At 30.7% G+C, this 25,354-nt stretch overlaps 2 protein-coding genes across 3 annotated transcripts; one reads left to right on the top strand and one right to left on the bottom strand.

Annotated features, from left to right (window-relative positions):
- Positions 1-768: 768 nt before the first annotated feature.
- Positions 769-7,915, top strand: LOC112800509 (peroxidase 51-like). 2 transcript variants are annotated; one of them, XM_072236654.1, is made up of 4 exons: positions 769-1,067; positions 1,159-1,359; positions 1,451-1,616; positions 1,992-3,216. In XM_072236654.1, exons 1-4 carry the CDS (start codon positions 858-860, stop codon positions 3,158-3,160), a joined length of 1,746 nt encoding a protein of 581 aa, XP_072092755.1. In that variant the 5' UTR covers positions 769-857; the 3' UTR covers positions 3,161-3,216. The 2 variants fall into 2 exon arrangements, with proteins under 2 accessions (XP_072092755.1, XP_025698612.1); XM_025842827.3 differs by lacking the exon at positions 1,992-3,216 and adding an exon at positions 7,335-7,915 and having other exon boundaries at positions 773-1,067.
- A 2,106-nt stretch (positions 7,916-10,021) lies between these two features.
- On the bottom strand, positions 10,022-12,537 carry LOC112800508 (scarecrow-like protein 32). The gene has a single exon (XM_025842825.3). It carries the CDS (start codon positions 11,885-11,887, stop codon positions 10,382-10,384), a length of 1,506 nt encoding a protein of 501 aa, XP_025698610.1. The 5' UTR covers positions 11,888-12,537; the 3' UTR covers positions 10,022-10,381.
- Positions 12,538-25,354: the final 12,817 nt, after the last annotated feature.

The following is a 25,354-nucleotide window of genomic DNA, read 5'->3' as shown; positions in this document are numbered from 1 at the left end:
TACTGCATTATATTTCTGTTATAGTTCTGTTAGTAATCAGGCAGCTAGCTAGTGTGATGTAAGTAGTTAGTTGAGTTGGTTACTAATGTCATTCTTGGTTAATCTTGAGCCTTAACAATAGCTAGCTTTGTGTATAAAAGGTAGACTTAGCCTAGTGTAAATGTAAGTTATATTTGAAACAAAAGATGCTCAATTACTTTCATTACAAGCTTTCTCCTCTGTTTTGAATTTTGCAATCTGCTCAAGCTTAGCACAGCTTCTTTTCAAAGAGCTGTGGAATTTCTTTCCTTAATTAGTTTCACTAGTTCTGATATGATATTAAAGTTTTATGTCTAAAAGATCTAAAATTCGATATTTGGTAAATTTCAAAAATAAAAAAATTGCATAAGGCAATAAAAAAAAGAAAAGAAGACCTATACAAAAATTAAGTAAATCCAAAAGAGACTCTTGCTTGAAAAAGAGAGTTACAAATATAGACACTGTATCTTTTAAACTTTTGAAATGAGTGGTTTTATCGCATGTTATTTTTCCTTAGTTTCACGAGTTCTTTTACCCCTCTCTTTTTTTCTAGGTTTGGCTGGTAGTTATTTGTGTCCCTTTCAAAGTAGAGTATGTACCTATCATTCTTCTATTATTATTCATTCTAATTTCTAAACGCACTTTATTGCTGTAAAACCAAAAAGTTTAATAGAATAATAATATTTTATTACAACTGGCTCGTGACCCCGACAATTTTATAGGCAGTACAATATATGCTCCCTTTCCCCTAAACTTTTCCACTTTAGCTATAATTTCACTCTCCCACTCTGCAAAATATCTCTGCATTTTTCTTATACTTCTACCTCCCACAGAGAAAAATGTCTCAGCTTAATAATGTTCTACTTGTGTGGTTTCTCTTATTAAGTGTTGCACATGGTACTTCAGCTCAGCTAAGTCGACACCATTATGCAAAAATCTGCCCCAATGTTGAGAACATAGTCAGAGATGCAGTTAAGAAGAAGTTCCATGAAACATTTGTCACTGTCCCTGCTACCATTCGCCTCTTCTTCCATGATTGCTTTGTGAGGGTAAGTAGGTAAATGAACAATTAATTACTGCATGCAATTTGTAGTAAAATGTTAAAAGTAAAGAAGTAAATGTGTGATATATATGTGACAGGGTTGTGATGCTTCAGTTTTGGTAGCTTCGACTCCAAACAACAAAGCAGAGAAGGATCATCCTGACAATCTCTCACTGGCCGGAGACGGCTTTGACACGGTGATCAGAGCAAAAGCAGCCGTGGATGCTGTCCCTCTCTGCAGAAATAAAGTCTCATGCGCAGATATTCTTACCATGGCAACCCGTGATGTTATTTCACTGGTTCGTTGGTTCCTTGGCTTCATCGTATAACTTTAATTAATATTTTGGAAATTGAATAGTTAATTGCATTGTTGGTCGTGTTTAATTTCAGGCTGGTGGACCGTACTATGAGGTTGAGTTAGGGAGATATGATGGGTTGAAGTCAAGGGCTTCAGATGTGAATGGGAAGCTGCCGCAGCCAGGGTTCAACTTGAACCAGCTCAATTCACTCTTCGCCGCGAACGGCCTTACCCAGACAGATATGATTGCTCTTTCAGGTAATGCGCGTGCATTACACTCCCCTAACTACAAACAGAATTTATTATTTTTGGTGAGCAGTTAACTATCAATATTTAAAAATAGAGAAAAAGATAAATAGATCTTTAATCTTTTAATAAGCAGACATTTAAATTATCAAAAATTTAAAAATATATTTAAATTTATAATTTTTTTCAAAATTTGGACATATTAATTTCTCACATTTACTTAAATTTGTCAGACCCAACAGTAAAAATTTGTTAGTGCCTATGAGCATCTCAAGGAAGGGCTTCATTGGAATATTGGAGATGTCCACAAATCAGTTTGGTATGATGAGTGGACTCCTTTTGGTAAACTTTGCAACCTTGTTCCTTATGTACATATTTCTGAATCAGATTTCATGGTGGCTGACTTGTGGAAAGGGGTGTCTTGGGAGGTTGATAGTCTTACCACGCCTATTCCGCATGAGATTAAGCAGTTTATTTGTGGTCTGAGATATCCTAGTTCGACTGCGTTGGAGCCACAGTGGGAGTGGTGGCCTGCAGCATCAAAAAAGTATAGTGCAAGGGAGGGTTACAGATGGTTATTAAAGAAAGCATTAAATTGGAATGCCAATAGTAATTGGAACTGGTTGTGGAACACAAACATTCCAGAGAAGTTCAAATTTACTATGTGGCTTGGCTTACATGATGCTCTACCAACTGAGACCTTTCGATTCAAGCGGCATTTAGCTTCTTCAGATATGTGTAAGAGATGTAACAAGGCGCAGGAGACTATGGAGCATTGCCTTAGAGACTGTGAACGATCAAAGGCAATTTGGTATATGTTGGATCCTAGTATCCTGGACTCGACGACTGGTACTGCTCTTGAAGAGTGGTTTCGGAAGGCCTTGGCTAACAATGAGGCGTCCTTTGGTGCAGGGCTTTGGTGGGTATGGAGACATAGGTGCAATGACATATTCAATACTGACAACCCTTGGACAGACCACAAGGTTGTTGCCTTGGCCAGAATTACCGCCAAGGACTTACAGGTTTACAGGAATCGAAGCAATGCCTTTAGGTCTCTCCGAAATTGCCTGTGTTGGGAACCACCGGTAGGTAATAGTTTTAAAGTTAATTGTGATGCAAGCTTGTATATGGATTCAAATTTAGCAGGATTTGGGTGTATTATTAGAGATTCTAAGGGAGATTGGATCTCGGGCTGCTCTGGAAGCATTCCCCCTTGGTCTATAATCAGATGTGAATTATTTGCTGCTTGGAGGGGGCTGGTTTTAGCTTGGGATTGCGGTTTGAGGGATATTATATGTGCAACGGATTGCCTTGACATTCTGCCCATCATGCATGAGCTTACAAGTGGGTATTCATCTGAAGTAACAGATTTGGTTCACAAGATTCAGGAGCTTTTATCTCGTCCTTGGCTTGTTCACGTTGAATGGGTGTCCCGAGAAGCAAATAGAGCTGCGGATTGGATGGCTAAATATGGTGCCAAGAATAACTCTAATCATGTTATTTGGTCTGAGCCTTGTGTTGATCTCCAACGAATCATCCGCTCGGATTTAGGATAGTTTTTGCTTTGTTTCTTTCCTTGTTTAGACACCAAAAAAAAAAAACGTAACTTCCATTATACCGAAAAAAAAAAGTTTAAAATGGAACGACTTAGATTTCAAAATTGATGTGTCTAAATTTAAAAAAAATAAAAAATATAAAGATATTTTTAATATTTTAAAATTTAAATATTTACAAATTAAAAAATTAAAATTTTTTTTATTTTAAATATGAACTAAAAATATGTTATTAAATTATTATATTACAAAAATTAAATTAATAACTAAAAAGCGGAGCAAAAATAACAAATTCTATTTATTTTCTAACATTTCTAATCAAATAATTGTCAACACCGCCACGCATGTGACACAATAATTTCCCTTCCCCTTAATAACGTTTAAGTTTGAAATTTTTTGAAAATATAATAAATAAAAGAACAAGGGTCAATTTAAATAAGTTTATAAATAGTTTTTTAAAAATTTTTAACTTATAAAATATTATAACATTAATATTTGTTATAATTTTTAAAATTAAATTATAATTTTTTTAAAAATTATTTAAATAATTATAAAAAAAATAAAAAATAACTTTTTTATAATAATTTTTAAATAAATATTTTAAAATTAAAAAATTAAATATAAAATAATTTATTTATAAATTATTTTTAATATAAATACTACTATTCTAGTAATTCGGGTTAGATGTTACATTGAGACGAGTGATTTTTAATACATTGATCGTTAATATGTATAACTCAACGTGCGTGGCAAGCATCTTTAGTAATCAAATTTAAACATGGGTTAACCACAAAAAAATGCTTCTAAATTATTTAAATGCAAATAAAATTATACCCAAATTTTACTATCGATAAAAATGTCTTTAAATAATTTTAAAATGTGATAAAAATATCTAACAGTAAATATGTATTTTTTAAAAAAGTCTTAAAGATTAAATTTTGATGCAATTTTTCGCAAACATGATTAAAAAAATAAAATATTATTATTTTTAAAATTTGGTGATTTTTTTGCTAAGTATATATTTTTTTATAATTTTTTAAAAATATTATTGGTTGTTAACAAAAATAAATACTTAACAAAAAGTTACAAAATTTTAAGGATAATAATATCTCATTTTTCTAAACATAGTTACAAAAAATTGCATCAAAACTCAATCTCTAATGTATTTTTTGAGAAATATATATTTAATGTTAGATAATTTTGCAAAAAATCTAACATTAAATATATATTTCTCAAAAAATACATTAGAAGTTGAATTTTGATAAAAATTTTTGTAAGTATGATTAAAAAAATGATATATTATTCTCAAAATTTGGTAATTTTTTGCTAAGTATATATTTTTTGTGATGTTTTAAAAGTAGTTCTTAATAAAAAAATTACAAACAAATATATATTTAACAAAAAATTATTAAAAATGTTAAGGATAATAATATCTCATTTTTATAATTATTCTTGCAAAAAAATTAAATTAAAATTTAATCTTTAAGATATTTTTTAAAAATATATATTTATTATTTGATATTTTTATCGTATTTTTAAATTATTTAAAAATATTTTTATTGATAATAAAATTTAAATATATTTTTGTCGGCGTTTGAATAATTTAAAAGTGTTTTTGGTTATTAACCCTTTAAATATTCTTTAATTTTGTATTCTTATAACGAACTTCCAGAGCATAGATGTGAAAAGTTTGCGTCATGTCATATTTTATTGTCATATAGAATATAGAAATATTAGGTAACACTTTTTTCTTATTTCTGCGCGACATTTGAACAAACATTAACCAATATTAAACTTTTAATATTTTAGATTTTTTAAATAAATAAAATAAATATTTTATTTATGAATATAAATTATTTAAAATATTTTATCGATTTGTGCAACATATTTTATTTTATTTACAGTGTAAATGAGATAGATGTATCTCAATTATATGGTAAAGAAAATAAAACACGTCAATAAGTACACGTATTTGTACACGTAATTTGACGCGTAATTTATCTTCTTTACCATATAAACAAAATATACACATACTTATCTCGTTTATATATAAACGAGATAAGACTTAAGCAAGTCTATACAAGTAACTCGTTTACAACGCTTAAAATGTCATTATCCATGTCTCATTTCTTTCGTTGTTGCACATTTTGTTGATATTCAAATGCAAAGTAACGCTTATTAATATCCGAGATTCTATCGAAAAAAGACACGAAAATTCCAACAACAACCATCAGTAAATTGCCTGTAATGCACATAGTGCTTTAACCGATCTGACTTCACAACTTAGTACTTAGCAATTTTTTGAATGTTGTAATTGTTCATGTCTTGCATGACTGTTTTTCTGCTTCTAAATCTGTGACCAATCCTAAATTTCACATCGTCGTATATGTTGTAATCGTCCGCACCCATATTGAAAAATGGAGTTACCTCGTGCATCGCATCCAAATCCAATATATGATAGTAATTGGGTATAACTAGGGATGGCAAACGGGCCTAAACCTGTCAGGCCGACATATGTAACCCGCCAAATAAAGCGGGTCGGGTTGAAAAATTGAGGCCGCCACACATCAAAAGTCCGCCTATTCCGCACCGCTTAAACCGTGTGCTTTGGTAGGGCCGTTGGACTTAGGTTTTTTTAAAAGATGTTCTGATTTAGTGTTTTAGATTGTGTTTTACGTTTGATTGATTATTTTTTAAACTTGTAGATTTTTAATTATATATTTTGGACAATATTGATTTTATTATTTTATTTCAAAAAACTTTGTTTATGATTATGTTTATTACTTATTTATAATTATAAAGACTTTAATGTTTGTTAATTTAGAAATTATAATTTTTTTATATATTTAGAAATTATAAATTTATTAAAATAGTTGTGAAATTATATATATTATTTAATACTTTTTTTGGGTAATTTATATTACTTAATAGTTAATAGTAAAAAGAGAAGATTTGGTGGGCTTGGTCCACTAGCCCGTCAAAGGACAGGCTTTTGGCCGAGCGGGGCGGGCTTCCCCACTTACCACCCCTGGATATAACTGATAACTCTGGAATTGGTTATGGAGCAGGCAAAAAGTATCGAACTGATCCACCAACCAGAGTCTCTGGTACGAACTCATCCTCGTCATCATCTTCAGAGGAACTACTTTCGTTGTTATTGGCAACATACTCTTTATCGGACTTCTCACCTTTCACGTCCACGTCTACCGCTGGTCTAGCACATTGCAGGGTAGTGGTGCAAGAGGTGGGTCATCATCCTAAATGAAATTTGAGCTGCCAAAATCACCACCACCAACATCATGAACCTTCGCAGAAAATTTCACCACTTGTTGAGTCATGATTCTCCCTTGGACATCAAACACGAGGTGCACATGCTCATTCTCATTAAGTCAGAACAGAAAAAACAGAAATACACCGTTTCTCATCGGTGCTAGCATCATTTACCTAACTCTTCCAACATCTTTTCTCTTATTATCACTGAGGTGCGTCAATATCAGATTCTTCAACTCAAACAAAGAATCTGCTCTTCTAGTGCACTTCAAAATATGATTCTCACACTCAAATATAACTCTAATGTCACTGTTTTGTATGTGGTAGTTAGGATACAATATTATAACAAAAAACCACTACTATTAGACATTTCTACTAAATTTATTAAAGAAACTGATGAAAAGAAAGATTGATATGTTTATGAAGAATACTAATAGTTTGTAGATTCTTTTATAATTGATTGAAATTTGTCGTACTATAACTTATTTACAGTGACAATGTTTTAACTTAGTGTATATCTCGTTTACTGTGTAAACGAAATAAGTATGTGTATATCTCGTTTATACAATATACGAGATACGTGAAAGTGTCTTTTTTTCATATATCCGTGTTCTGGTATATGTACTCGCTGACATATCTTATCTCATTTAGAGTGTAAATGATATATACACAAATCATAATAATATGCTAAATAATTTATATCCGTAAATAAAATATTTATTTTATTTATTTAAAAAGATCGTAATATTTTGGAGTTAAGCTCCAAAACGACGAATATTAGAAATCACTTGAATAAAAAAGATAAAAACTTCAGGGAAAAAATTTCTTAATTCACATGCAATAAGGCTGGGCGAAATTAAGATGAAGAGTGTTGACGTGTTGCTATGTTGGTTGATTCACTTGGCAGGGGCTCACACCGTGGGGTTCTCTCATTGCAACAAGTTCAATAACAGAATCTACAATTTCAAGAGCCACACTAAAGTGGACCCCACACTCAACGACCTTTACGCCTCGCAGCTAAAATCTATGTGCCCGAGAAATGTGGATCCAAGGATTGCAATCGACATGGACCCAACAACACCACGGGCTTTCGATAACGCTTATTTCAAGAATCTTCAGAAGGGTATGGGCCTGTTCACCTCAGACCAAGTTCTGTTCATGGACCCAAGGTCCAAGCCCGCTGTGGAGGCGTTTGCTAGTAACAGCAAAACCTTCCACGCCAACTTCGTCGCTGCCATTACTAAGTTGGGCCGAGTTGGAATCAAGAATGCGCAAAATGGGAACATTCGTTCAGATTGCTCCATCATATGATTTTCAAGGAACAAAAGCACAAGATAGAATCTTTAAGGGGGTTGGTTAATCCGAGTATATGCTATGGGGGAGATTATTAATAATGAACAGAATAAGTTCATTAAGTTGCTTGTAAATTTATTTTATGTTGTGCTTAATCGTAACTGTTTAAATTTGTTAATGTCTTTATTGGCATCATCTTCTCCTGCGTTCCAATAGAGTGCCTTTATTTGTTAGATATATACTAAAATTAGTTATTAGTATAGAATATTTATTAAAATATAAAATATATTTTAAAAATAAATTAAACTATATATATATATATAATAATTGATTTGATAATTAATATTTAATATGCACATAATATTTTTGAATTGATTATATAGAGGGTTTAATTTTTTTTTTCATGACTCAGACTTGTATACTTGTGGCAAATCGATTTGCCTCCTAGATAGCTACACCAATTCGATTCTCCGTAATTGCTGGGTTGTAGTCGAAAAGAAGAGCTTTTTAGTGTGTGTGAGTGGGTTAGTATGAGACTGTGCATGTGTATGAAAAAAAACAGTTATATTCATTTTTTTTAACTTGCTAGTTTTTCACTTTTTCTGTTTGAATCGCTACATTTTTTCCGTGACGTTTTTTCTTTGGAGTTTTTGTCAAGACATTTTTCTTTTGGGGATCTCAACTTTAGTGAAGAATTTTTTGGTCAACATTAGGGATCATATGATGACAAAAGTCATTCAATTCCAGTGGAGAATATTGAATCCACATTGTTGTTCTTTTTCTGTTTACGGCATCCTAATTAGACTTACATCTAATGGGTTATTTTTAAAGAAAAGTATAGGTAACTAACAATATTTTTGAACAATGTGTGAATAATGTAAATTAATAGGGTTAAAAGAGTAAATTAATCTTAAATTTAATTAGTAGCATTAAATTAAGATTTAATGTATTTTTATTTAATTAGTAGTTATTCATGTTATTCAAATTAGTTATTGTTTACCTAACACTCCTATTTTTAATTACCCTTTTCAAGATTGTATATTTTTGTTCTCGCATCTAAGAGAATAAACTAAAAACTTTGCAAGGGTAAGTTCGTCACTATATAGTATATACTTATTTCATATTTATGCCACACTTTCAAGATGTCAAAACTCTTACAAATATAACATTCCATACAAATACTATATACTGAGAAATGTTAATTTTATCTCTCCTTTTGCGTGTTTAAAATGCACATTTTATTCAGTATTAATAAAAAAAAAGAGAAATATCATATAATTAATATTTTTTGTTTTTGTCTTACATTTAGATTAAAATCAATTAAGCTTATTTCTTTTACTAGAAGGGTTGGTCGTCCTTTTGTATTATTTTAAGAGTTTAATTTTTATGTATTAACAATGTAAAATGTTTTTATACAGTTGTATGATTATAATTATTTTTTTTAAATAATTATTTATGCCATCAATGTAAAAAGTAGTTATTTTTGTTAATGTATGTGATATTATATGATTGAATGCACATATAACACGATTTTACATTAAAAATATATCAAAATTAAATTATTCTTTTAAAAGATAAATTTATTGTTTTTTTCCTTGTATATAATTTAAGATTCCAGAAATGAAAGTTTAAATTTAAGATGTGATAGAAGTTATATAAATAACGTTTTTGTGTTATAACCCTAGTTGGTAGTTGCAACAAAAAGCAATGCCTTATATCACGTATATGTTTGCAATTGCACGAAAACGGTGGTGAAAAAAATCCGTTGTAAAATGTTGTTTATACATGCAGTTACACTCAACACAGCGGAATCGCTTCTAGCTCCGCAATGAAGATTATTTGATTGGTAATCAAGAAGATTCAAGACTCAGGAGCCATTTTCAACATCGATCAAAAATAAAGTGGTGCCATTATCAACCGTCTACATCAGAATTTATTATTAAAAAATGTTATTTGTACACTAAAACTAGTCACTAAATCAGTTATCAATATATTTGTGTATAAATATATTTATTGTTTAATTTATCTTTAATGTATATTTATATTTCGACATGTATTTTAGACTGGTAACTAATTTTGATAGCTAATATATAATTATCTTTCTGATATATAGTTTAGGAAATCGAGATTGCATCTAAGCAGAAAAGCGAAGCAGGACAAATAACAAATCTATTATAGCAGCAGAGTTATATAGTAACTTAAAATTGAAATTATATGAGGAACTACCTTAAGTGATGGAAGCAACGTACCCTTACTAGGTTAAAATTGGAGAACTAATAGAGATGTTCGAAGAGTTATTAATTATATGTTCTTAACTAGAGAAGAGTAGTAACATTTAGCATTCATCATATCAAGTTTTTGTAACTCGAAATTAAAATACAGCGTTATCAATGACAACCTAACAGGTATGATGATAAAGATAAAGAGTGAATGATACAAGAAGACACAATTTCTTGCTACCTACTGAATTACTACTATAAGATAAACTAAATGTATACTATCTATAATCTAAAATTTAAAAGAAAATAAAAAATCTCACCTACTCCCAGAAATACAAGGTAGAAGGAAGAAGAATCTATAGAAAAAAAAAACTAGTAGTACATGATTAAGAAACATTCATGATTGAAGATTGAAGCTTTATTACTGATAAGATTACAGATACTAAGCAGGTAACCAAGCTGAAGCAAAGATAACATTATGGCCTTTCCAGGTGAGAAGAAGATTGTCATCTTCCTTCTTAACACCCCAACCAGCAGCATGTTCATCCAGCATCCCCTTCACCTCAGAAATCGATTCCTCACTGAATCCAATCCCATGGAAGCTCGCATTTCTCATCCTTTGCTCCCACTTGCTCTTGGGCTCAACCCTCTCCACCCTCTCAGCCCCTTCATGCGCTATCACGTTCTCAATCTTCCAACATATGTCAGCTTCATACCACTGCCTTTGCTTGCTGCCTCGAGGAAGGAACGTGTCCACCGTGTCGTACGGTATCCACAGATAATTGAACGCAGACCTTAGCCTACACACCAAGTTATTTGATATCAAATCCACGTCCTCATCTACCAAAACCATAATTGTAGGTTCCAAACTCCGAACCGCCTTAAGAAACATTGACCGCAATGACGACGATGAAGATGAAGGAGATGACGAAGAAGAAGAGTAATCATGAACAATAAAAGGGTTTAAATTCGAATCTGTTTCATGATGATGATGAACTAGTGCAGTTTCATCGGGAATGTAATGAAGCATCATGTGACAGTTAATAACCAAAGCTTCGTTTGGACGATGACCTTCTGCAACGGAAACTATATGTTGCACTCTCAGGTGTTCGATCAAAGAGGCGAATCCATCAGCGTAACTCGAAGATACAACGCTGAATTCCATGACCACGTTCTTCGACCTAGCGAAGTTGACCAACTTCGCGCCTAATTCCTCGTAAGAAAGATCGAGTATTGGAGGGATATTGATGTTACCTTCTCTGAAGGCGGCACCGGGAACCGTGAGCTTGATTACAGGAGGCACCTCGTGGCGGCCAGCGATGGCGTCGATCAGCGTCGGGATCTGCATGCAGTGCGTCAAGCTCAAATCCACGATGTGGATCACCGAGAACCCTTCCGTGGCTTCTAAAATGGCGGCGTTGGCGGCGGTGAACCCGAACCTGTGCCATGGAGTGAGGTCAACGAAGTTTGCCAGCTCGATGACAGAGAATCTGTGCGTTTCGATGGCGAGGCTGTTACGGTTAGCAGCGGCGTCAGCTACAGCGGCGAGCATCTTGCAGCTTCCAGTATTCGCGGCGCGTGCGGTTAGGGCTCTGAGGAAGCTTCCGGCGAGTCGCTGATTGGAATCGCCGTCAGGTGGAGCTATGTTGTTTAGAACCCAGAGAATCTGCTGAGCGAGGGTTACGTCGTTGGTTTCAATAGCGTTGGCGCAGTGAACAAGTAACTGTTCCATGCAAGTGGCGTCACCGAAGGTGGTGGAAGTAGGTAGTGACTTAGGTGTAGGGAAAGCAGGCCAGGGCCTAGTCCTAGGAATTTGTTGGTTCTTGTTCATAATATTATTATTATTAGGGTTTGAAAATGAAAAGTTGTAGGGATGCAAAGGTGGTGGTATTTTTGTGGTGAATTGCGTCATTGAAGAGTTAGAGAAGGTAGTGAGTGTATATTGCATTGTAGAGTGAAAGAAAACAAAAGGAATTGAAGCGTGGAATAATTAAGGGGGAAATCAGAGGGGGGTAGCAGGGGAAAAGGGGGAAAGTGACCTGACTAGTAGTACTGTAGTAGTGTGTGTTGGGAAACGAACCAATATCTTGTGGGTTTGAATTAGACATGTCATGGAGGTTTAATTTTTGGTGAGGATGTTATGTTATCCCTTGTTCATCCGAAAAAGAGACTGGTCACTGGTGATGATGATCGTGGTGGCATAGACGACTCTACTCCCAAGAAAACAAGTGTAGGCCTAAAGTCAAAGTGTGTGGGAGAAAGAGAAGGCTGTGTTTAATTTTGGTGAGGACAAGAAGCAGAAGCAGAAGCAGAAGGTATTCATGGGTGGCTAGAAAAGAGAGTCGCCGTGGTTGAGGAATAGAGGAAGGCATGTGAAGCAGCCGGCCAGGGTGTTGTCTGTATGTGGGAGTTGGAAATTGTCATGTAGTGAAGGACACCCAAGTGTGGGGGATTTAATTTCAAGCAAGTTAACTTGTTGCCTCACTCACTCAATCACGGGCTAATGCTTTCATCTCTCTCTCTCTCTCCCCCATGGCCTACCAGATATGGTGCCAATCATACAATTTTCATTAGCAAGCTGCTCCGGTCCTTCATTCTTCATTCATTTGTTACTTCAACAACCCTTTATATCATATAACCGATCAAAATTTTCTTCATTTTCCAAATTGAGGCCTCATAGTTGGAGAGTCATGAAAATACTAAAAGTTTAAGTTTATTGGGGAAGACACATCAATGTTTATATTTTTAATATAGTTTTTTGGTAAGAATTTTTTTGAATTTGTTTTATTTTTTTGTTTTATGCTATTTTTTTATTTTTAGGATTCGTTAAAATTGAACTCTTATCTTTTAGACACAAGGATTTAAAATTATGTTATAAAATTATTTTTTTTAAAATTTAAACTTGTAAAAAAAGACAATATGAATGATTATATTTTTTATAATTATGTTAGATATATATTAAAATTATCTATTAAAATTAACCATTGATATAAAATATAAAATATAAAATATACATTAAAAATAAATTAAATAATATATATATATATATATATTAATGTCAACATTAAAAGATACGACCAGCATAGCTACATAGACTAATCATAAAGTAAGGGGAAGAGAAACAAAACATGCAATGATTTATTTGATTTTTTTTTTCTTTTAACATGCATCAATTTATGATTGAGCAATGCTAGGGTCAGCAATTTTTGTGATTGTTAGCTATCAACTAGCTATCAATGATGATTTGATGGTGTGAGATTGGTGTGAGATTTCATCCAATGACTCATCTTCTTCTGCTGGTTACATGCTGACCAAAATTCAATAAAACTGCTGGTCCCTAAACTTTTCTTTTATGATTTTCGTAACAATTTATATGAACACGCTTTTATATGAATACGAATAATTTTTTTCTTTTGTATGCAATGTCTTATTTTATTTATTTTTTTCTTTTAACATGCATCATTTTTTTTTTCTTTTGTATTATTATATGCATGTATCCGATGAATTCCTAGATTGAATATGAATAATAGTTATATTAAAATGAATTTGGTTGCTTAATAATATCTCTTAAAAGCTAAGCACTACTTAACATATTTTAAGAAAAACATAAAAGATTATCTGAAGTCCAATATGTTTAATAAAAAAATATAAAAAGTTGATCAACATTGGTTCAAATATAACCCAAATGCAAGGAAAGAGTAGTATTAACTGCTAAACATTTCTAAACTTCTAACTGAGACGGTTTTCTAAGTTATTATTAATATATTGGAATATATATCAATATTTTTCTATTAAAAACCTTAATTTTATGCTCTTAAAATGGATAAGAAAACCGTCAGAAGAGTTATAATTATTCATTATTGTATCAAGTATCAACCTTGTAGCTATTAATTGTGATTGTTAATGGCGGCTAAAAACTAATCTATGGGAACAGGAATGATCCAAACATTTTTTTATTTGTTCTTTTATATATCTTTATAAATGTCGATTTGAGATTAACATAATGAATCTCTCGGGAAATTAATTATTTTTAAAAGTACATTTGTTGTTTCACTAAACCAACTTTTTTAATTAATAATGAATCCAAAGTCTGATTTGATATTTATTGATTTTTTATTTTTTAATTATATATATTTTTTATTAACAATTTACACAATAAAATAAGATTCCGTTTCTTCAACAATGTCTAGAGTCTATCTGATAATATAAAATATATAGCATAATAGGACATGAAGTTACATAGGCGTGTCTATATATTAACCACTAATGACATGCACATATATCAGGAATGATAAATTGAATTAAGAATGTTTGGGAGGAAATGATGAGTTTAATTTGTATGTTATATATAAATATAAAGTTAGAGCAATTAGTTTGGTGGCTTCTTGTTAATGAATAATTTAAATATATATAAAAATATCATATCAATAATATATAAATTAAAATACATAATTTTTTATTTTAATAATATATATGAAAGTACTCAAAGAGTACTGTATTTAATTATAAAAATATTATTGATATGATATATATATATATCTAAATTATCCATTAATGCTTTTATTCATTTACACAAAAAACTAATATAATGCTTAAAAGTAAAACAAAAATAAAAAAGAAAAAGTATTTGTCACTTAAAAATTTTCTTTTATAAAAAGGATTGTTAGAGGGTTAATACTTTTACGGTAAAAGATAAAAAAAAAATTATTAATGTCGGTTAGAAAGTAAAGTAAAAAATATTAGTTACTCATAATTTCTTTTTAAAAACATCCAAAAAAACAGAGAAATTAGACTCTGTAAAATTTCAAAATAACAAACATTAAGATTAGGATATCAACAGCGCAAAATGAAGTGGAGTGCCTCCTTACATCCGTTCTCAAATTAAAAATTCCTCTTTGTCTTACTTCCATTCTTGTCATGGATAATATTGTATTTTTTTATTAGTAGATAATATTGTATTTTACCTATATTTTTTACCTCTCCAAATTTCTCACGAGATTTCTGTTTTCTGCATTTATACGAAAATTTTTAATGATGAAACTTTTGCGAAAAGAATTTAAAAATCACTCGTAAGATATTCAAGTAAAATTTATCTAGAACATAAAGTAATTAAAATTCAACCCACAAAGGTGAAAACAAAATAGCATATCATGTTTTTTTTATAATTTAAGTCTTAACACAAATTTGATTCTAAATTAGGGTTAGATTTATATATATATATATATATATATATATAGTGTTAAAAAAAATTAGGAACTGTATAACAACACTACGAAGTACGAATATTTTCTTGTTTTTGTATTTGCTATGTTTAACTGTCTTGATAAAAAATCTGATATATATATACAATGTTAAAATAAATTAGGAACTGTATAACAACACTACGAAATACGAATATTTTCTTGAGTTTTTGTATTTGCTATATTTAACTGTCTTGATAAAAAATAAAAAAAATTCAGACACATTTGAACATATCTCGAAGTTTCAGAACACTTATCAAAAGGAATATTGTAATAAGCTGTCCAACAAAAATTGTAACCATATATGCATCTCTTTTCAGTGCGGTTGTGCATCAATCATCACCACATGATACTGATATACACCATAAATGGTCAAACATCATATCTCCTCAAATACTGGACCATCAATATTGCAATAAGACTCGGAGAAACTTTTGTACATAAGAACAACAAAATGGTCCTTAACTTATTGCCTCTTTTAATAATAACTTATAAACCGAAAGAAGAGCAAATATACACATGGATCTGTTTTAGACATTAAAATCGATATTAACTATTATACTAAAAGTTTCATTCCATTGTATAAAGTTACCCCTGTATATGTTGATTTGGTTGTCTAATAAGTACTAAAGACTATGTTAAAAGAATTATACTAAGACGAATATATGAGAATCCGTGGTCGATGTTGTTTGGTATATAGTTTTCCACTTGTGATTGGTCCCAGTTACCTTTATTAACATGAAAATCCATATGAGAACGTCTAGTCCTTACAGTTTTATGTAGCACATATATGTATTCCTAATTTATTATTCTCTCTGGGGAATACTACAATTATTCTTTAAACATTCTTCAATCATTCTCCTTTTCACTTAGTCACTCACAAACAGACAGATAGAAATATTTAAATAGTATTGTTTCTGTCATTATACTGTGTGGTCTTATCCAGTAGGACCAGCTGAGCAATTTTGAATGCTACAAAGAATAGCATCTTACATGCAATGACAAACTGCTATTACAAGTGTATGTCAGCTCGTACATCTGTATATCTATGTCTTCTATCTCATGATCAGAAGAATTACTAATAAAATTACAACAATGTTAGTTCTTTCAACTATTCAAATAAACAACTATTATAATTGAATAATATTTTATTAAATTAATTATTTTTAACTACACTTTATGGTGATTATTATTATAGTAATTATAATAGTTATACGCTTTAGATGAGATTTTAAAATATTAATAAAATTAAAATAATATTTTTAATAGTTAATTTTTTTAATTTAAAAATATAAGTAAAAAAATTACAAAAATATGAAAAAATTGATCTTATTTTAATAATATTTTGATGTCGTCCAGCAGTTCGCCTCTCAGTGTCGTTATTCTCCACGTATTCCATTTCAACAGCCTCGTCGTCCTTCTTCCCAATAACGTTATTCTCCATCGTTCTCAATTTCTCCACCGTTATCAGCATCGTGATGCTCCGTCATTCCCAGTCTCTCTGCCTCTAGCTACATCTTCCAATGGAGTCTCAATCTCAAATATGATTTATTCACTTTTTTGTTGTAATTTCTTATTTATTCTAAACTCTAAATTCTGTTATTAAATTTTTAATCCTTAGAGCTTCTTATTTTTTTAATTATATTTTTAAATTCTGTTTGTTTTATCATAATTTATTGTTATGATTTTAATTTTTTATTTTATTTTTAATTATTCCAACATTACGATTTTCAACTTTTTTTTTAGTCTGTTTATAAATTTAATATGTAGTACTATGAGAAGGATAACTGATCCGCAAAGAAATAATGTAACCATTTTTTCCCTTTTATGTTCATCAGGTTTCACTTTTGGCGATTATAATATCAAAAAGCGGGAATAGATGCTATTTATCTTTGGTCAAAGTTATGACCACTTAGCATTTTTTTTCGCAGTTTTTAATTCTTAATGTTTATCTTTGGTTCTTAGTTTCTTGCGTACTCTGCTTTGGTATTTAAAACTGAATAATGTTTATATGGTAGCTCAAACTTATGGTTTTTAATTTCACTTAACAGGTATTTAAATGAATAAAAACTTTTCTCAAAGATGCTAGAGTTGCAGAAAGGATGCATATGTAGCTGATGACGGTAAAAATATAATCGGAGAGAATGAGAAGAGTACATATTTAGGAGAAGAGTCTTTGAGTAACAAAAAGCGTTCAAAAGCATGAAAACATTACATTTCCCTTACCTACAAATTATAAGCCTTGGTAAGTTGTCAATATTAGCAGTTATATTTTTTTTATGTAGCTGCGACAAGTAATTGTATTAAACTTGATAAGTCCAAGCAAAAGATTTTGGTCATAATTATCACAATTGAATCGGTAATTAATAATTAATTCGATCATACGATTAGGTCATAATTAAATAAAATTATAAAATTATAAAAAATTAAAACTAAAAATTAAAATTTAAAATACATATTTTATAAATATATTAATAACAATCAAGTATTAAATTTTAGATATAATTTATGATGTAAAAGAGATAATAAATTCATCAATAGTACAAAATATTTTTTTAATTTAAATGAACAAGAAAAAAACATAACACAGTCAATATATTAAATTTTGGTATCCATGTAAATGCATATTTAAAAAAATAAAAGTAAAAATAAAATTAATTTTGGATAATTATTTTTTTTTGTGTCGTACGTAATAATAAAAAACATGTTGACATATTGGCAAGGGTAAAAAACATGTTGACATATTGGCAAGGGAGGGGCGTTGCATGCCTGTTGCATCTCCTACTCTTGAAGTGGGCATGTGGGCATGTGGAGTTCCTCTGGTAGTTCAGCGGCATGCGGATCTACAATGCATCCGTCAACAACGATTCCAAGCGTGAACCGGTCGATTTTCAACGAATTTAATTATTGTTGATCAGATTAACTGCAGGTCCAATCTAAATTACTAATTAAACTAGTTAGACTATTAATTCGACCAAAAATTCGATAAACCGACCGATCCAATTTGGTTTTAATAACTGTAATTTTGGTTATTTTTTAGAATATTTTTACAAGCATGAATCAATTAACCATTAATATCTTTTATTTTTACAAGGAACAAAGGTTATAATGTGCACTTCCTTGCCTATTGATATCTAATTGCATAAAGTTTTATAAGGATTAAAGATAAATTCTTTAATAGCTTTGAATACATAAATCAATATAGCTCAAGTCTATGGCATTTTCACCAGAACTTGATTTTTTTCCCTAAAAATAAATATAATGGTTAATTAAACGATACCTCTGTGTAGATATACTGCATATATATTATGTAATTATATGTCAATAGAGAGCGCTACATATATGAGATGCAAGTTATCAAAGAGCATTGTACTCACTGTAATTTAAAATTCATCTTTTTTCAGGAAAAATAGTTGAAGATTCTTCATCTTTTCGTGATGAAAAGTTCATCTGCCCTGCAGTAAGGAAGTTTACCTCAATCACTGGTGAATCATTCTATTTGATACACCCCCTTTAATCATCTGAAGCATTCTATTCGATAGCTATAAAGCTGTCCTGTGATTAAGTACACTAGTAAACTTGTTAGGCCTCCCATCCCTTTAATCCTCCGAATCATTCTATTTGATAGTAATAAAGCTGTCCTGTGATTGAATATACCGGTGAACTTGTTAGACGTCTCATAGCCAATGTTGACTGCAAAATTACTTGTCCATCGTAGGAACGACAAATGCACATTTTATTACTCTTATCTTATTATGCTTATTATTTTTATTATTGTTGTTATATTCCTGTATGAATAATTTCAGCTTACTAAGTTTGAAAGATAGCTATTTCCTGAATTTTATCTCATTGAGACTAAGTAATTTATGAGCTAGCCCAGGCTCATCAATTAGGCATTTAGTGATGTAATCTCATTTTTTAATTAAAGTTAACATATTTTTTTTCTGTCCATACTGAAGAGCCAATATCTTTTTACTCCAAAAAAGTCAATTTAATCCCCTACACTAAAAATACATAATTAACTTTTGTAAAGAACAAAGATAGTGCTGAGATGTCAAGATATTGAGTTTAATTTTAAAAAATTATTATTAGATTATTACTTAAATATTATTATAAGTTTTTTTAGCCAAAATATTTTTAAAATATAATATATATAAATATTGTGTAAGTCAATAATACAACATAATTTGTACAGAATTTATTGTGCTTTATTGGCACGTTTTTTAAGTATAGCCATATCTTCTTGTAGTCATCAACGACCGTATTTATTAAACGTAGTTATATCTTTATTATCACGCTTAAAAAGCGTAGCTATATCTTTTTCTATCGGCACGCTTTTTGAAGTATAGCCAAAACCAACTCAATGGACACGTTTTTAAAAGTGTAGCTATAGGTTATACATACACTCACGCTTTTAAGCATGCCAATAATGAAAGTGTGGCAAAAAATATAGATTGACAAAAGCGCGCAATAGAGCAACTGGCACGCTTGTGGATGTGACCTTTTAAAAAATGTGCCGATAGTTCAAAAAGCGTGACGAAAAACTATTGTTACATTTTTTTGCACTTTTTGACACGTTTTAAAAGCATGATAAAAGACTAATTTTTTTTACTGTTAAGGGTTTAGCTAACATGTGCCTTAAAGACACATGATAAATTTATCATCAGTAGAAGATTTTAAATTTTTTTCATTTAATAGATACAAAACAAATATCTTAAAAATATAATTTTTTATTTTTTTAATAAAAACTTTCTTAATTTATAATTTTAATATGTACCCTTAGCTACAAGATAGATAAACCCTATTCTTAATTATTGCCAAAGTGATATAGCTATTATAACACATGGACTCTACCTTAATTTTAATGGAAAGAAAAATGTTCACTTTAAATATGGGGTGTCTTCAATGGTATAATAATGTATATGTATAGGTATAACATCATTCACAAATTCTCCAAATCTTATCAATTGCAGCTTCAAAGATCCTGAAACTGAAGCAGTGCTCTTGTGATGATCTCAAAATTGTGAATGGACCCCGCAGGTCACATACATACATACATATACGTCCATGAGCTTAGCGTAGATGATTTTGGTCCATGGGAGTAGATTCAAAAGTTGCTTTCCCGAATAATCATCGTATAGAGAGTATAGACACGTTGGTTTCTCTTACAGTTTTTACCATTGCTTTTGTTTGCTAATTCATTTTGCTATGTTATGTCAGGCATGCACTGCAGAGAATAATATAACTAACGGAATCTTATACCAAAAAGCTGACTAACTTTCTGCCTTAATTGTTTATTAATTAGTTGAACGTATATATGGAATGAGAGTAGCTAGAATCTATGAAAAGCATATAAGGAGAATCAGAAAAGGTTAAGGATGCTTAATTAAATAATTATAATTAATTGTGCATGGGAATTTTGAGTATTCCTAAAGTGTAGGTAGAAGAGGATAAAAGCAAGTTGGCTTGAAATGTTGTCAGATGAGAATTCTCTCGGCATGCATCCAGAGGGTTAAATGTTTCTTCCTTGTTCCTTGATCAAATTAAAAACAACGCTAAAAACAGAAAATTCAAGCACCAAACTGATAAAGAATAACCCATGTGCTTTTGGATATCCCACGTTGATAGCAATTGTTCTTTCATTTTTGATTTGCTATTAATAGTTATTATAGATAATAATAATAAATATAATAAGGTTAATGTGCACGCTGCGTCAGAAATTTGTTAATTTTTAGGAAACGAACTTCCCTCAGACATAACCAAGCCAAAGGTATAACGACATCATCAGCTTCGATATTTGGGCTAACTAGATCGAGCACTGCATGTGATTCAATTAATCTAAAAATGTCGCACCAATCATTAGAGACCACTTTATTCTTTTTTCTTACTAATGTCTTAAATTAATATGCAGAATCATTTCAATTATGGTTGAATAAGCTCCCTTGCTCTTATTATTTGAGCAAAATATTTGTTTAGGTGTATGAAAATATCATAATGTAAAGGTAGTAGCTAAGATATAACACGCATTATATCGAATAGTTTAGTTAAAGGAAAAGTAGAGGTAACCAACAACATTTTTGAATAATGTGTGAATAATATGAATTAATAGGATTAAAAGAATAAATTTAAATTAGTAGTATTAAATTAAGATGTAATATATTTTTATTTGATTGGTAATTATTTATGTTATTTAAAATAGTCATTGTTTACTTAGCATTTTCCTTAATTAAATATGTAAAATTATTTATAATTTTTAGTTATTATATATTTTAACACGAAGACAATCATTTTTTATTTAAATAATGTTCAAGCATATTGGTACTACTTATGGATTTCTATTCTCTAGATAATAATTAATTAACCTAAAAAATATTAGAAATTGTTTTATGTTAAAAAAATTATTTGGTAGTGTTTTTTTAATATTTATAAATATAATGGTTGACCTCTAAATTTAGTAAGACAATTCTTTGTTGTTGTTGTATTGTCGTTGGCCTCTAAACAGAAATAATAAAAGTTAAAAAGCTAAGACTAATAGTGTGGAATGGTAGTAGAAATTGATTTAGCATGATTCAAAGTACAAGTATTTATTTCCAAATCGATATATATTAGGATGGAAGTAGAAACCAATTTCACTCACTGCTGAAAAATTTGGAACCAAAAGCCCTGGATCAATAATTTTGAATGAATCAAAAACTTATTTAATCATCAATTTCAATGTGTTTATATATACACACATATATTTATAGTGTCTATAAAAGTGGTGGCTAGTGACTACGGGATTATGTATTGACCAAAACACTTTGAATAAATGTGACAAATGGTAAGGACAACGGTTTAATTAAGTCTTCCATTTAAAGGATGAGAAAGTTTTAGGGTAAACATTTTTATTAAAATTTAGTCAGTATTTAATAATAAAAAAATATTATTAAATATAATTTTATATTATTAAAAATAATAATAATAATTAATTAATAATTATAAATCACAAAATATATTAATTTTCTAATACTACTATTAAAGTAAACCATGTTTTGAATGCAAAGCCATAATTTATGAGTTTTTAACCCAAGGTTGTATTGGCAATTTCTAAACCAAAGAATATAAAATTAACAATAATGCTAAGAGACAAAAGTTAATTTATTTAGCATTTATTAATTCTAATCATAATTAATAAACGTTAAATAAAATAAATTTTAATTATTTTTAGTTAATTTTTTTTATTATAAAATATTTTCGTAAAATTAATTAAATAGTGGAGGTGCAAAACGTCGCGGTCAAGTGTGGAGAGTGATTTGTCGGCGGCAGGCGATGTGATCAGGTAGTTTTCCAGCGGCCCTGGTTCAGTGGAGTTGGCCTGAAGACGATTTTTGTTTCCCGACATGGTGGTGGAAGCTCTTTGAGGTTGTGCGGTTGATTATGTTCATGTCTTCTTGTTGGATGTAGAAGACGTATTGATCTGATTGAATTCCCAGTCAGCAATGGTGTCTTATTTACGTTGCCATGAACCTTCTTCGCGCCAAAAACTTGAAGGACTCGACCCAGCTCCTCTTCCCTTTTGAGAAGATGAGTGTTTGTGGGTTTTCATGGGCCAGGGTTATACTTTTTTGTTTTTTGTATTTTAGAAAGTGTTCAGATTTAGGCAAAACTTTTGTCGACTTTTTTGTGCTGTGTGGTTGGGCCTTTTTTTATTTCGTGATGTTATTTTATTTTACATATCTAATTACTTAACCAAAGTTTTGCTTTTTAAACATTTTACGTGCTGTGCCGAAGAGCCTTAGCTCGGTGGCACTTCACCCTTCCTCATCACTAAGGTCTAGAGTTCAAATTCTAAAGAGTGCATTTGTAAAAAAAAAATGTAAGGAGTGTGTGGGTGTGTTGTGTACTTAGAATTGCAGGTTGTTCAATTTATTGGAGTATCTAGAATTGGGGGTTGTCCAATTCACTGACAAAAAAAACATTTTATCTACTGTTAATCGTAGGTCAAATTTAGTAAAACAAACCAAATCTTAACACATTTCTCAATTTAATTGGACATTTATTCCTAGTCACCATAGTTATCTGACCTTTTTACCCTCATAGACAGCATCATATATATATATATATGAAGCGAACCAACTTGTATACAACTGAGCAGAAGATGCTCAATACCTTGGGCAAAAGATAATCCCAATATAAAGCGGACCAAGAGGCCCAAAACATATAAAGAATGCTACCCGAGTCCAATATGGTATTTCATGATTTCTATATATTCTTTCCATTTGCATGTGACTTTTATTGTGAAAAAGTAAGAGGAAAAAAAAGAGAGATAAGAATTAAGAATGGATAAATTATGTGAAAAAGAAAAGCCGTTTACTCTATAGAACAAATAAGAATTTCTCAAAAAAAATTATAATTACCATTTACAAACGTAACAATCGATCCAATATCATTTTTTTTTTTTTGAAAGAGGAGCTCAACACAAGTAGTGGAGTAAGAGGAATAACAACAAAAAGACAAATAGAATAACAAAATAAAAAGAAATTGAAGCACCCGTAAGGCCATAATATCTCTTTGTCATTTTTGGCATTATTGTTAACAATAAAAGGGGTTTACACTTAGTCACTCAATATAGTTCTGAAAGGACATGTTGATAATCTCCTCTACTTCCTTTTCTTTATTCTGAAAAAATTCTCCTGTTTTATTCCAACCATATGTTTCACACAATAGCACAAAAACACACCATTCATCTCTTGTACTTCTCTTTTTTATATGATATCTCTGTCCAACTCTGATAATGCTCCTTGACCGTTTCTAAATAAGTCCACAATATACCAATATAAGATATCCAAACACACCAAAAAGATCTAACAATGTTATTATGCTATACTGTTAGTGTTAGGAATATGAGTTAGGATTTTTCTATGACATAATGAAGTTAATAATATAAGTAATGACTCAATATTACATGCATTGCAGGATTATTTTTCTACATGATTACCCCTTATTTATTGAAGAACAAGGTCCAAATGAATGAATGCTGAATGCATGTCCACAAGGAGATCTTCAATTCAGATATTTGAAGCCTCTTCAAAACCTAAACGTGCCACATCATTATATTCTAGGAACAAGTAAACGATTGATACTACAAAAATATTTAAAAAACAATCATTTTTCAAATAATTTAATTTTTTATTTTATATTTCTTAATTATTACTTACTTTATTTTGTATTTCTTAATTACGATTAGAATAATTTTTTTTTCCAAAGATAATAGGTTATATTTCATTAATTATTAAAAAATGAAATACAAAAATGTCCAAAAGCAGGACAGCATAATAAAAAGTGGGAATTTCCCAAAAACACTACACTGAAGGTATTCATCCAACGGTGCGTGGTCGAAAAACGAAGAAAAATCTTAAAGAAGAAATAATGATAAATCAAATTGAATGCATCTAAGAGCTTGTCTCATGGAGATGACGACTTAAACTGGGAGTTCTTTGGATTTCACGGAGCAACTTGACAGAGCTTGCTAGAATGGCAGACGGCATAGAAGTAGAACCTTCAAAAATCAACTGGTTGCGAGCTTTCCAGCAGTTCCAGCAAATGATGGCAAGCAATTGAGGATTACGGTCAGCATTCTTCAACGGGTTAAGTATCTCTGTTGATGCAGTCCACCATGTCCAAAAGTCGTTAGAACTCTGAGGGGAAAGACAGTCACGAAGATAACTCTGAGACCATACGTCTTTAATTCTAGAGCAATCGATCAAACAATGAGTGACTGTTTCCGTTGCTTCATGACAGCAAGGGCATATTGGTGATATAGATGGGATGCAGTGATGAATCTGAGCAAGCACCGGAAGTCGGCCATGGAGAGCTTTCCAGATAAATAGCTTAATTTTGTGAGGCAAGTTCAACTTCCATAGATCAATCCACGGCTTTTTCTGTTGCATATAATTAGGGCAAAGCTCCAGAGGCGGATGGTAAAATAAATAGCCAATTCTGTAACCTGAAGATGTATCATATTGCTTGGATTTGTTCAAATCCCATTGCAATTTGTCCCTACTCTGCTGAATTTTAACTGACAAAATCCTGTTTGCAACGTCTTGGGGAAATAGTTCTTGAATGAGATTCTGATTCCAATTTCTATCTTCAGTAATTAGATCTTTAACTCTTGGAAACAACTCAGAAATAGCCTG

This window comes from Arachis hypogaea, chromosome 5 (assembly GCF_003086295.3).
Source record: "Arachis hypogaea cultivar Tifrunner chromosome 5, arahy.Tifrunner.gnm2.J5K5, whole genome shotgun sequence".
Classification (NCBI taxonomy): Eukaryota; Viridiplantae; Streptophyta; class Magnoliopsida; order Fabales; family Fabaceae; genus Arachis; species Arachis hypogaea.
This window is presented reverse-complemented; position numbering and strand designations above follow the sequence as displayed.

Excerpts from the sequence above, each read along its gene's own strand:
- LOC112800509 (XM_072236654.1), top strand. The coding sequence starts at position 858 with ATGTCTCAGCTTAATAATGTTCTACTTGTGTGGTTTCTCTTATTAAGT. Across the intron at positions 1,068-1,158 it reads TCCATGATTGCTTTGTGAGG|GGTTGTGATGCTTCAGTTTT; the intron begins GTAAGTAGGTAA and ends TATATGTGACAG. Across the intron at positions 1,617-1,991 it reads AGATATGATTGCTCTTTCAG|ATTTCATGGTGGCTGACTTG; the intron begins GTAATGCGCGTG and ends TTTCTGAATCAG.
- LOC112800508 (XM_025842825.3), bottom strand. The coding sequence starts at position 11,887 with ATGCAATATACACTCACTACCTTCTCTAACTCTTCAATGACGCAATTC.